At 43.8% G+C, this 13,516-nt stretch overlaps 1 protein-coding gene across 3 annotated transcripts in view; it reads right to left on the bottom strand.

Moving 5' to 3' along the window:
• The window catches only part of MYO1D (myosin ID), a 379,960-nt gene extending 367,480 nt beyond the window's left edge, over positions 1–12,480 (bottom strand). For all 3 annotated transcript variants that reach the window (XM_023182884.2, XM_023182886.3, XM_023182885.3), the window contains exon 1: positions 12,073–12,480. In XM_023182884.2, coding sequence (XP_023038652.1) covers positions 12,073–12,167 — 95 coding nt within the window. In that variant the 5' untranslated portion in view covers positions 12,168–12,480. The remainder of the gene's footprint in view (positions 1–12,072) is intronic.
• Positions 12,481–13,516: the final 1,036 nt, after the last annotated feature.

A 13,516-nucleotide genomic window follows, 5' to 3' on the forward strand; every position in this document is an offset into this window, starting at 1 on the left:
TTTTTTTTTTTTTTTTTTTTTTTTTTTTTTTTTTTTTTTTTTTTGGTGTTTGCAAGGATAAAAGCCTTCTGGAAAAAAAATCATCTAAAACAGTTGTTTGCAAGCTGTTTTTCCAATGTGATAGCATTTTTTCCCAAATGACATATTCCTTGGAACCCCACTATGCAGGAGCAGAGCTGCTCTGTTAAAAGCACCAGAGTGCCAGGGCCTGAAGCCCTACTCCACCTCTACCTGTAATCCAAGACTGCTCCTCAGGCACCTCCATGACCCAGGACACCACAGAATACAGATTTTTTTCAAAAGCACCAATCTAAACACGCTTAGTCCCTGGATTTGCTGTGTAAAAGCATGTCCCTTAGAAACACTCAACGAATAACACCAAGCTATATAAAGGCATCACAATGTTGTGAAAAGTTTGGTAGTATGGTAAAATGTAGTTAACTGGCTAAGGCAAGCAATAACATAAGACTGCTCAAGATTACAGTGCCACTAATGTTTCCCGCTTTGTTGTATTGTGTCAAGCTTCACATGTCTGAGTTCTACAAATGAGAAAAAAAAAAAAGGAGAGAAACGTCTACCAAAATCTATTTTAGTGGTTTTTCCAAGAGTAACTGTAATTTCATTTTTCCTGTATTACCAAAAACTGAAGTTACTACAGAAAAATCAGATTATATAAACACATAAAATAGAATACATTAAAAAGCATACATAAAATATAGTAAATGCATAGTTCAGCCAAGAATCAAAGATGCAGAAGTACTATGCATTTATTTGTTTATTCCGTGATAGAGGTGAAAATATTTTGTCCTTAAGGCCTCAGAATAAGCCTTGGGAGATAAGACTTTGTCTTGCCCTTAGAACTTTGAGTGTAGAGGTAGGACATAAATATAAACTGATAGGAAAGGTTGAATGCAATAAAAAAAAAAAAAATAGTTGTACTCACTGACATTTAAACTATTCTAGAGTTTTTTTTTAGTCATTTATAGGTTTTTGTCTTAATCAGAAGGGAACACGGGATAAGATGGTAGAATCAGGTTAACTCAATCTCAGTATCAAGGACTATTCTTATAATAAACTTAAAATGACCTAAATATCTGTAAAACCCAAAGCTGAAAGATGACTAATGATGGGGTTTATCCAAAACAAATACGTTGTTGGTTTTGGTTTTTTTCCCATGGGGTTTGACTTTTTTTTAATTGACTATAAAATTTATCTTGACTTTATATTGGACTCCAAGCAACAGTCTGAGCTAGAACCATTTGGGATCACCCAACGTCGCTACAGATGGTCCTCTATTGTACAAGTTACTCAAAGACGACTTTGTGGTCAGAGGCGAAATTTGTTTGCTTCATTGTTTTAGATGAAGCCTTTTTTTTTTTTTTTGACAAATTCATTTGCTTCTATTGCATATGTGAACCTTGTGAATATACAGTAAGTGGTAATGGGTTTTTTCCCAAGACTTAACAACATAACTGTGAGAGATATGAGGAGAGGAGGAATAAAAGGAAAGCTGTGTTTGTTCCCCAGTGTGTTTATCTATCTATTCCAGGAGGTTCTTTTAGAACCCTGAACTGGCCTGTGGCTCTTTCTGAAAAATCTATGTTCAGGAGTAAACAATCTTTTTATTAAAGCAAAATAGCTTTACTAGAGTTAATGCTTTAATCTCATTAAAGTGAAATCCCTTTCTATATTGTGTATCAAGGAGCAGAAATGTAGCAAAATAAAGGCAATCCCATTCTGGGATAACTGTAACTAGTTCCATGTGAGCAGCTGTGCCTGGAATACAAACTGGGATATCTTCAGGAATGAGGCTAGGACAATGAGGAGCCTGGAAGGTGGACAAAATACCAAGAGGAACTAGCAGATGTTCTTGATTCCCTTCTCCATCAACTGAAGTCACTTACTGGAACCCTTCTCTTAAAAAATGATCTGTTTTCCAAAAGCAGATCATTCTATTTCAATAAGAAATGCTGAAAGCCATGATTAGAGTCATAGTCTGGCTCACTAGTGTCTCTCTTTTTATTTTTATGTTTTTACAGACAAGGTATCATTATATTGCCCAGGCTGGAGTGCAGTGGCTATTCACAGGCGTGATCATAGTGTCAGATCCGTGGGCTTGAGCAATCCTCCTGCCTCAGCCTCCCCAGTAGCTGGGACCATAGATGTGGGTCATTGCACCTGGCTCCTCCCTAATGTCCCTTTAACCCAAATGTTAAGGCCACAGTATTCACCACACACACTGAGTGCTGAGTCTTGGAAGTTCTGCAATTGAGCACAAAATAAAAGAAAAAATAATTCCTCTTCCTCTTCTAGACCCAAAGATAAACCACAGACACAATTTTTAATTGAGCGAAGTTTTCATCAGGTACCCTCCCCTCTCTGTCATCAGGACCTGCCTCCCCAAGAATGAACTAACCTTATACTATATGCTGCCCATCCCTTCCCACAAGGGTTCAGTTCTCTATCCCAGGTCTGCTGTATCCCTGAAGAGTAACATACTGTAAAATTATTTCTCAAAAATGAAATTCTCTATTCCTCATTCTAACTGATGCCACTGAGGCATGAGAAAGAAATTAACCAGACTGAGCAGATTTACACTAATGTGCATGTGCTGCATTAGAAGTATTTGACTTTCTAAGAAGATTCTTATCAACCTAACTCAATCTCTAGTTGGGAGAATTTGGGGCAGCATAAGACAAGAATGAAAGAAGTGCAGACAATGTGGGGGAAAATATTTTTGAGCAATGGAGGCTGGCTAGCAGCACAGCCAGCCCACGCATGCTTAAAGTGAGTGGAGAGAGAAGAAAAGAAGGCCAGGATGGCTCAGGCCATAGAGCAGGGGGAGGAAGGGCTGTTTCCAAATACTTCAACAAGGGTCTGCTGACATTCTACCTCTTCCATAGGGCATTTTTCACCTACTCCCAATGCCATTTTTTCTTTTGCCGAATTCCCTCATAATATAGTACATACATACAGCTCTTAATTATATTGTCATCAGTTCTCTTTTCTAACAATACGATATGATTCCTTCTCTGTAGGAAGCCCTTAAAAGAATGGATTGTCTTGGGAGGCTGACGGGTGAATCACGAGGTCAGGTGTTTGAGACCAGCCTGGCCAACACGGTGAAACCCCATATCTATTAAAAATACAAAAATTAGCTGAGTGTGGTGGTGGGTGCCTGTAATCCCAGCTACTCGGGAGGCTGAGGCAGGAGAACTGCTTGAACACAGGAGGCGGAGGTTGCAGTGAGCTGAGATTGTGCCACTGTGCTCCAGGCCAGGTGACAGTGTGAGACTATCTCAAAAAATTGTCTGTGCTATTCATTTGAGCCCAATCTGTGCTAACACAAAAGAATTGTCTGTGCTATTCATTTGAGCCCAATCATATTTCACTTTATATTGATCTATTTATTAATGTATCTCTTACTCGCAATTAAGTTATCTCTCAAAGAGTAATTTTATTAAAAGTAACCCCCACCAAAGTACCCAACCCAGCACTAAGCATACTTTAAGAATTCAAGTAGTTGGCCAGGCATGGTGACTCATGCCTGTAATCCCAGCACTTTGGGAGGACAAGGCGGGCGGATCACCTGAGGTCAGGAGTTGGAGACCAGCCTGGCCAACGTGGTGAAACCCTGTCTCTACTAAAAATGCAAAAATCAGCTGGGCATAGGTGGCAGGTGCCTGTAATCCCAGCTACTTGGGAGGCTGAGGTAGGAGAACTGCTTGAACCCAGGATATGGAGGTTGCAGTGAGCCGAGATCGCACCACTGCACTCCAGCCTGGGTGACAAAGCAAGACTCCATCTCAAAAAAAAAAAAAAAAGAATTCAGGTAGTTGCTAGCTTTAATACCAGGAGATTATATGAAACACATATAATAACACAATAATAACACATATAGGGTCTAGAGATGAATGAGGAAATTAGTCATAGATTAAAAAAAAAAAAAAAAAAAAAAAAAAACCCTAGACTTAAAGTCTATTACCTGGCAATAGTGCCTAAATGTTATAAACCTTTGTGAAGGCTGAGAACAGTGACATGCAGAATAAAATAGTTTAGAAATCTCTTAAATATGAATAGATTTCATTTTCCAAAGAGTTTAAAACAATTTCCAGAAATTAAATAGTGATACCTGGAGGGAATGTGATTATGAGAATGCATAGGGTGATAGTTACAGAGCGAATTGGGAATAGCAAGGGCATTTTTGGTCCACAGGGCTGGATCAGGGAATGGAGCAGAGACAGGGGGCACCTACTGAGTATCTACTATGCTTCAACCACCACCATAGGTATTTGACACATGTTTAAAATGTGCTATAATTTCACAAGAACACATCATCTTTATAGATGAAAAAACTGAGGCTCAAAGAAGCTAAGTCACTTGTCCAAGGTCACACAGGTGGTAGTAAATGAACAAAGACAAGATTAAGGTCCAGATTTGTCTATTTCCAGTGTTCTTGCACTCTCTGCTAGGTAATGTGAATTCCCTAGTTTGCGCCATTGCAAAGTTTCATCCTTGCCTCCCGCAAACAAAATCAAAACAAACAAATTTGTCTTAATGAGGGAGGAAGAAATGACAAGGAAGACGTGAAAATATCCAGTTCTCTAGCAGTTATGGGGTCAGGGTTGGGAAGGATTCAGGGAGAGTTAGCAATAGCTGAGTGAGAATTCTATACAAGGCACTTGCTGCACGTGTGATTTCATCTTAATAACCCTGAAAGGTGATCATTTTACATGTAAGGAAATGAGGCTTAGGGAAGCCCATGCTAACAGGAATAAAAGTGAAGCTGAGATTTGAACTTGGTCACTTAGTCTCAGAGCCTATGCTCTTTCTGTGATTCCCTATTGGAAGCATACTTCTGCTTCTCTTTTTCCCATAAATGCTGAAAACTAAAGTTTGGAAAACATTGTTCTATTCAAAAGATCTTGGCCGGGTGCGGTGGCTCACGCCTTTAATCTCAGAACTTTGGAAGGCCGAGGCAGGTGGATCACTTGAGCTCAGGAGTTTGAGACCAGCCTGACCAACAGAGCGAAACCCCATCTCTACTAAAAACACACACAAAAAATTAGCTGGGAGTGGTAGTACGTGCCTGTAATCCCAGTCACTAGGGAGGCTGAGGCATGAGAATCGCTTGAACCCGGGAGGCAGAGGTTGCAGTGAGCCAAGATCGCACCACTGCACCCTAGCCTGGGCAACAGAGGGAGGCCCTGTCTCAGAAGAGAGATCTAGCCAGTAATTACATTATAGTTGAACTGAAAGAAACCTGCTTCCTACAGGAAATAAAACTGTCATCTAAATCAAGGCATCTAATAAATGATAAAGGAGAGACATACAACGCATATTTTAAAATGCTGTTTCCCTCTGACCCCATTTATGAATATAGTTGGCGTTTTTACAGGCCATGTCGGTGAGGCTCATGAACAGGTAATCAACCCAGTGGAGCTGGAGCCACTGCTGATGGTAAAGTTCCCCGACTTGGCAGTGGCTGGGCAATAATACAATGACCCAAACCAGTTCCAGTGGCAGCACCACAGGTGGGTACTAGAGAATTCTCTTTAAATGGGACCACTCCTAGAGATAGTGTCCATTTTGCTTAGTTGACTCAGACTTAGGTGAGAATGTCAACGAACAGCTCTCCACATAGAGCTAACACGGAGATCACTAAACAAACACATTTCTGCCTATATCAGATTCAACACTTTTGTCTCAAAGTTAAGCAAAAAGCCAAAGTATATCTCTTTAATGTAAAAGTAGTTCTCAAATACAAAAAAAAAAAAAAAAAAAAGATGAGCCGGGCTTGGTGGTGTGTGTCCCAGCTACTCAGAAGGCTGAAGCAGGAGAGTTGCTTGAGCTGGGGAAGTCAAGGCTGCAGTGAACCATAACTGTGCCATCGCACTCCAGCCTGGGTGACAGAGTGAGACCTTGTCTAAAAAAAAAGAAAAACAAAAGTAGATCCCATCAGAACCTGCAAGGAAATGAACCAGTAGCAACTTCTAAGTGCTTGATTCCACCCACATCTGGCTCTATTTGGGAACTAAATTCAGCAGAAGTCTTCAGGGTCAAGAAATGACCCTGAATAAAAATAGTCTCGGAACTCTGTCACAGAGTAGGAAAGGAAACCAGGCGGCAGGGTGATTCACTCCAAATGGCAGCTCCAAAACCCAAATTCCCATTTTTGTCCCAATATGAAGCCAATGTACAAAACAGGCAGAGAGCAAACTGTCCTTTTCCAAAGGCCTTCAAAAGAGGTTGCCAAAGAATTTCACATGGAAGCCAAAAAGATTTAGTGTGCCATTCACCTCTCCTATAAATCTAACTAGAGCTATTTCTAACTAGAGCCCTGAACCAATGGCAGGTTTACATTTACTTAAAGACCACCCAGGGTATCTATGTTTTTTTTTTCCCCCTGGCAAGCAAGAGAAACCCTTTGTCCCACCAAATTTTCCAAATGACCAAACAGCCACAGAGAAAGAATACAGGGATGGTGTGGTGAGTGTGTGTGTGTCTGCTTCCTGTCTTTCTTCTAATCTATAACTCACTGCCCCAAAACACAGTTAAGTTCTATTAAAGTACAATATTTTGAGAAGATTGTATGCAAAAGAAAAAAAAAAAAAAAGAAAGAATTCCACTGGTTGAAGAACAATGAGCCAATAGTTGAGTACTCAGTTAATTCATGTTAAGATGTATTAAACATGGGGCAGGGCAAATTCTGTAGCATCATAGAAAACACAAAAGCATTAAAAGCATTTAAGCATTAAAGCATAAATTAGGTTTGCTTCACAGCCACTCACTTGCACCTTCCCCTTCCAAAGCCTTGCATCTAATTCTGCATTCAGGATTTACATTGGTTTTCTTAAAGGTGGTTGCCCCCAAGCATTATGAGTTTCAAAGCACCAGAAAACCTGGATCTCCCTCTGAACAGGCTATCTGCCTTTGATGATTCCATAGGTTGATGAGGAAGCAACCTATGAATACGATAAATTCTCCATTATGAATAAATGCCCACGTATCCTGAGAGCACATGAGAACATGACATTGACCTGTTTTGGGGGATTGGGAAAGATTTCTCACATCCGGTCTTGAAGGATGAGTAAGAGTATGGCAGGCAGGGAATGAGGGCAGAGATGAGGAAAGGAGGACATTCCAGGGGGTGAAAACAGCAAGGGTCAGTGGCTTGCAGCTAGGGACAATATTGCATGTGTGTGAGCACAAACACATCCACCCACACACAACCCCTCCTCCAACGACTTGTGGCAATGTCTAGAGACATTTTTGGTTGTCATAAACGAAAGGCGAGTGGAGTTGTTGACATCTGGTGAGTAGAGGCCAGAGATGCTGCTAAACATCCTACAACACACAGGACAGCCCCTACAACAAAGTCTAAAATGTCAATAGTGACAAGGCTGAAAATCACAGGCCTAAGCAAAGGTACAAAAGACATGCTGTGTTAGGTTAAAAATGAGGAGCTGCATGGAGCTTTGGCACGAACAATGGTTCAGATGATTCCTTTTATGGAAGACAAAACCTATTAAGAAAAGAGAGGGGGAAAAATTAAATTTCTGAGAAGCCAAGATATAAGGCTGAATAGATGCTTTATTCTCAAAACAGGAACCAGTAACAAAGCAAGTTAAGAAACTGGACCTCTGGAAGCCTAACGTATAATTTCATTGTCCTATAAAATGGAAAGCATTTCTGTCAAGGACACCGTCCACGGCTCAAGTCCACTCCTGAGCAGTAGCCGATATTCTCCCTTTCACGCACATGGCTAACTGAAGAGTGAAGAGTGTGCGGAGTAAGGAGCACACCGAGAAGATGCAAGCAGCTTGCCCTGGCAGGACTTTCAGAGGGAGGGTGCAAAGCTGATGTTAATGCTGGAAGAACTCATGTATAGGAATGGTCCAAGTAAGGAGAAAAGGAATCAACGAGCTCCACATCTAAAAAGGAAGTGGCTACAGAGAAAGCAGAACATGGTAGGACAGGGATGCTGTGGTTTGGGCTTCAAGTGGTCATCAGGGTTGCTGGCAGGAACTGCTCCTGACCATGGAAGCAGGCAGGACTCATACAGGAGTCTTACTCCTGGGCAGAGATCCTTGGAAACTGGAATGAGGAACTTACCACCACCACCTCCACCTCCACCAAAAAGGCAAAAGAAATATCCCCCAACAAGAGACTTCTGGGAGGGAAAGAAGGAGCCCTCACAATACAAGCAGGTTTTGTTATAAAGCAAGAAATATAAGTTGAAGCTCCTTCTCAGATATTCTAACTCGCGCCAATCCACATCACTCTTTTACTCTTGCCCCATCCAGACACACATCTAGGTCAATTTTTTAAAGTAAAAATGGTAGGAGAAAGTTCCGTCAATTGTGGCAGTTGTCTAAAAATCAAGCTTTAGCTCCAAGAGGGAAAAAGAAGGCCAGATTAATAGCAAAAGAAGATGATGATTCTAAAAGGACAATGCCACATAAGCTTACAAAAAAAAAAAGTAACTGAAACTTTCCCCCCCTCTTCAAAAAAATGTTGCCACAAAGGAAGGTACTGGGTACCCAGCATTGTGCTAGGTGCTGCTGTTGAGAAAACACAGACCCATGAAGCACCTGCAGCCTTGAGTGCTTGACTATTACACGCCTTAAAGGAAGGAAGCAGGCCTTGCAGAAGAGCCAGGTGGGAAGGGAGGACAGGACATTCCAGACTGGGGAGTAAGAGCAGGAACTGCAGCTTGGGAGGGCAGGAGTCATGAGGTACAAGCACACATAGGAATTTCACTCACATATCCATATCCACCAATGAACCAAACATGCTCCATTTCAGCTATGTACAACCAGACATTTGCCCAACCACCAATATTCCAGGAGACAAAAACAATTCAGCATCACAGAATAGCATCTGGATTATGCAGTGGTGGGTTTCTGGTCACCTTCTGCAAAGTGAAAGGAAAGAGAAGACTGCTTTCTGTCTAGGCCAGAATTTATAGTTTGAGAGGAGGATACGGGTGCTACCCTTTGCTGGCACTGTGTTTATGGCTACAGGGAACCAACTCCTTTAATTTATAAGTAAGTCATGAATAATCACTGATCTGTATGATGAGAACCACAGCCAATTCTCAGAGTCATCAAGGACACACAGATGAGATATGTATAAATACATACACATCTGTACACCCAGGATCTTGAATGATGTGGAGATTGGGTATAAAGGTAGACCTAAAAACCTGGGCCTTAGCCAATGGCCATGTGGAAGCTGGTGATTCCTCCCACATCTCCACGACACCAACCCCTTCCCTTCCAAACAACTTAGCTTATTCACTGTCACCCAGTCAGCTTTCGTGCCGCCAACCCCTGCTCATGCTGCTTAATCCACCTGGAATGCTCTCCAGCCACGTGTCCACCTTTACAAATCCTACCCATCCTTTGGAACTCAGCTCAACTCCTCTCTTCCTCTATAAGGTGTTTTGGAGTCAATCTAAGGCATCTCTTCTGAACTTACAGAACAATTTCTATAATCACTTGACAAATAATCATCTAAGCTTTATAAGGCTTTTATCTTCTCTTTCTTTTCCTTTCTTTCTCTTTTCTTTCCTTCCTTCCTTCCTCTCTCTCTCTCTCTTTCTCTCTCTCTCTGTCTCTCTCTCTTCTTTCTTCTTTTTCTTCTAAGAGACAGGGTCATGCTCTATTATACAAGCTGGAGTACAGCGGTGTGATCAAGGCTGCTTATGGCAGCTTTGAACTCCTGGACTGAAGCAATCCTCCTGTCTCAGCCTCCTGATGTTGTTTTCTTGAACTATTCTTTAAATCAATAGAAAATTCCACCTTTCTCCACGTCTTCATTGAGATTCACCCCTTTGAGAGGTAAGGAGCACGCCTTGTAGTTCTTTGGCTCCTCCTAGCTTATCTCCTAGAGTACCTTGCACACAGTAGAATTAAATTGCAGCATTCAGCTGGGCGTTGTGGCTCACGCCTATAATCCCAGCGCTTTGGGAGGCCAAGATGGGAGGATTGCTTGAGGCCAGGAATTCAAGAATAGTCTGGTCAACATAGCAAGACCCCATCTCTAAAAAATATAAATATAAAAAAATTGCAGCATTCTCTTCTGTACACATAGGAGTTGTTAGCCTCACCTTAGTAACCTATCTTGAGATTGAAACTTCACACTTAAGAGACTTAATGCTTTAGAAAAAAAAAAGCAGAAATTCTAAGTGCCTTCCCTCAATTTACTTATAAAAAAACCACATGAGTTTCAATTCTATTGCAGGGGAGTAGTCCTACAAACTAATGTAGCCCTGTTAGACTCTATGCCTTCAATTTCAAATTGTGAAAATTCTGCAAAAGTTCTGGCTAAAGTCATGTATTTGCTGGAGGTGACAGATGGAGGTTAAAATGAATGGCTCCATATTCAACTATTACTACAGTGTCTTGTATACAGTATGTACATAATAAATGTCTGAAAATCTGAAATGATTATAAGCTGAGAGTGACAAAATTATAAAGGAATGTTCAAAGCACACAACTTATTTCCTGGGGGGAGGCGAGTAGAATCTCTTAAATAATTTAAAACAAACTTAATCTATGAAATTGCTATGTAACTTACCCCTTTATCTATTTTACATGCACTTGGGAAAACTTAAAACAGTTTTGCTAATATGGATTTGCCAGGCACTAATCTTTGAAGTTACAAACACATATTATTAATAATTCATTTAACCCTTAGGACAAACCCAGTCCTACAGACAAGAAGACTGAGGCACAGAGAGGTTAAGTAACTTGCTCTAAGATCACAGCAAGAATGTAGCAGAACCAGAATTTGAATCTCAACAATCGGACTCTTAATCACTATGATAATGGGTATTGGTTATAGCTGATGTAGAAGTATGTCATTTTGATTAATATTTGAGGTGATTTCTACAAAAGTTGTGCATCCAAAACTTGATTAGAAATGTAACATCCTATCACTATGCTGGTATGTAATAAATCTGATTGACCCCTGTCAACTGGATTGAGAGAGGTAGTTAATACTGCAAGTAGGGTTAAGCACCCAAGCCTAGATTATGATTTTTCATTTTATAAGTTTAAGGAGTGATGTTTAGCTATAAACCTTAGAAGAAATGGAGCCAAAGCTTGCAGGGAAACATACACACGCACACCATAACTCAGCTATTTTGAAACTCCACTTACTTTAACGTTTAAGTCAAACTAAAACTGTTTACATATTACTCTATCAAGGGTGAAATAATCGCATGTAAAGGGCTTTCTAAAACAAATCCACATCTTGGAAGCCCATTTGGGGGCGATGAGTTGTGACTACGTTCTCAAGGATGTCAGTAACACAAGGGCTCCATCCACTAACTCCTTGAAAAAAAACAAAACCATGAACGTCTTGTCAAATTCAGACAGTTTATCTTGGCACTGGCAAGTACACCAGTCTCTTCGATGTCTGGAAACGTGTCTAATTACGTTTGGAGAGTAACTAAAAAAATAGCCAGTGTCCCGGAACAGACAGCTCAGGGATCACTCCACAGCATCCTGAATGACAGGATGGAATTACGCCAGGAGAAAAAAAAAAAAAGGCGGGGGGGGGGGGGGGGGGGGGGCGAAGAAAGAAAGAAAAGAAGCAAGTGTAAAGTCGCGATGAGACGCCAGCCTCTCTCTAAAATAACCCTCCAGTCCTCCCTGGGCCTTCGGGGCCACCGCAACTCTCGCTCAAGTTCTTTCCCTTCAGTTTCCATGAGGTCACCGGCCCGCCCACATCCCTCACCTGGCGCGGGGAAGCGCGCCCTCCGCGCGGCACACCCCCTGCACCCAAACCCAGGACAGCGCCCAGGGCTCCCCTCTCAGGGAAGCGCGGCCCTTGAGCTCCACACGCCCCCCGCACCCCAAAGCGGCCGCACCCCAGGAGCGTCCGTTCTCGGGAAAGCGCAGCTGCGGAGCTCGGCAGACCTCCGGACACCGCAGCCCGGCCGCCCCTCCATCCCTGGAGCTTGGGCGCCCCCCTGACACCCCGGATCCGGCCGCGCCCAGAGGCGCCCCCTCTCGGGAAAGCGCAGCCCCGCGCCCCTGCGCGCGGCCGCTCCGCCCTCACCTGAGCCTGAGGTTGGCCATGAACTCGGGCATGGAGACGGTGTCCATCAGCACGAAGTCCGCCTTGCCGAACTCCAGGCTCTCCTGCTCCGCCATGGCGCCGGCGCGGGGGCTCAGGTGGGCGCGCTCGGGCCGCCGGGGCCGCTACGGGGGCCCGCGATGAGCTCGGGAGGGGCCGGGGCGAGGCCTCGCCGCGAGGCTACGGGGAGGGGGCGCGCACGCCGCTCGGCGGGTCCGGGCCGGACGGAGGCCGCCCCGCTGCTCCTCGGCGCCTTCTTTGCCGCCGCGGCTCCGAACGGGACGCACCCGGCAGTTTCCGCTCCTCCCGCCGCGGCTGCCGGGCGCTGTAGGGGCCGGGACACCGAGACGGAGACGGCGGCGGCTGGTCCCGCCTCCGGCCTGGGGCTCGCCCGGGCACCGCCCCGCCCAGGCCTCCCGACTCCGCCCCGCCCGGCCCACTGAGGAGCCCGCCCCAGCCGCGGCCCTGGCCGCCGCCTCTTCACCTGGGCGGCGCGCACGCGCCGGGTGGGCGGCGGGGACGCGCGCTGGGCCGGGCGGCGGCGGCTGGGCGGCAGCGCCCCCTGGGGACAGGCGCTGGGATCTCAGGCGGCCAAGAGGATGGCACACTTGGTAGCTGCCAACAAAGTTAGAAAAGTAGTTCGTGGAGCTTTTCGCGAGGACAATTCATTATGATTCTGTCACCCGGCTCCAAAACCCACTCCCGCCTCTCTACTCACACCCTGCCCATTTTTGAAGTGGTGGTTCAAGCACAGACTGAGAGATAATAATAATGGCTAACATTTTGGAGGCACCAAAAATGCCCAGAGCTGTTCTCAGCGCCTTAGAGAACTTTTAGCAAACTTGCCACACGACTAGGAAGTGGAGCAACTGCGGTTTCACGCAGGTCATTTGACTTAGGAGCCGCAGCGTTCAACCACGTCTGACTACCTCCAATCTCCAATGGCCTATTTACTCTTCCACTCATCCGAGCGTGTCATCAGACATGACCTTATATGATTATTAAGTTTTTAGTATATCTGTGTGTCATCTCTCCAGGATTATTGCAGATGACTTGAGCATGGGACCATCCTTTGGGCATCCACCAAATACCTATTATACTACTTTGCATATATAAATATGAAATCTATATTGGTTCAATGGAATGAAGTGAGTTTTAAGTAGTCTCCAATTTACTGACACATTGGTTGAGCTTGGAAAATTGTTTTTGAACTTAGAATGAGTTTTCCCAAAGAAAATATACAACAAATGACTTTCTTTTCTTTCTTTTTTTTTTTTTTTTCTTTTTCTGGAGACAAATTATCCCTCTGTCACCCAGGCTGGAGTGCAATGGTGAAATCACAGCTCACTGCAACCTCAAACTCCTGGGCTCAAGCAATCCTCCAGCCTCAACCTGCCGAGCAGCTAGGACTACAGGTGTATGATAC

This window comes from Piliocolobus tephrosceles, chromosome 16 (genome assembly GCF_002776525.5).
Source record: "Piliocolobus tephrosceles isolate RC106 chromosome 16, ASM277652v3, whole genome shotgun sequence".
Taxonomy (NCBI): Eukaryota; Metazoa; Chordata; class Mammalia; order Primates; family Cercopithecidae; genus Piliocolobus; species Piliocolobus tephrosceles.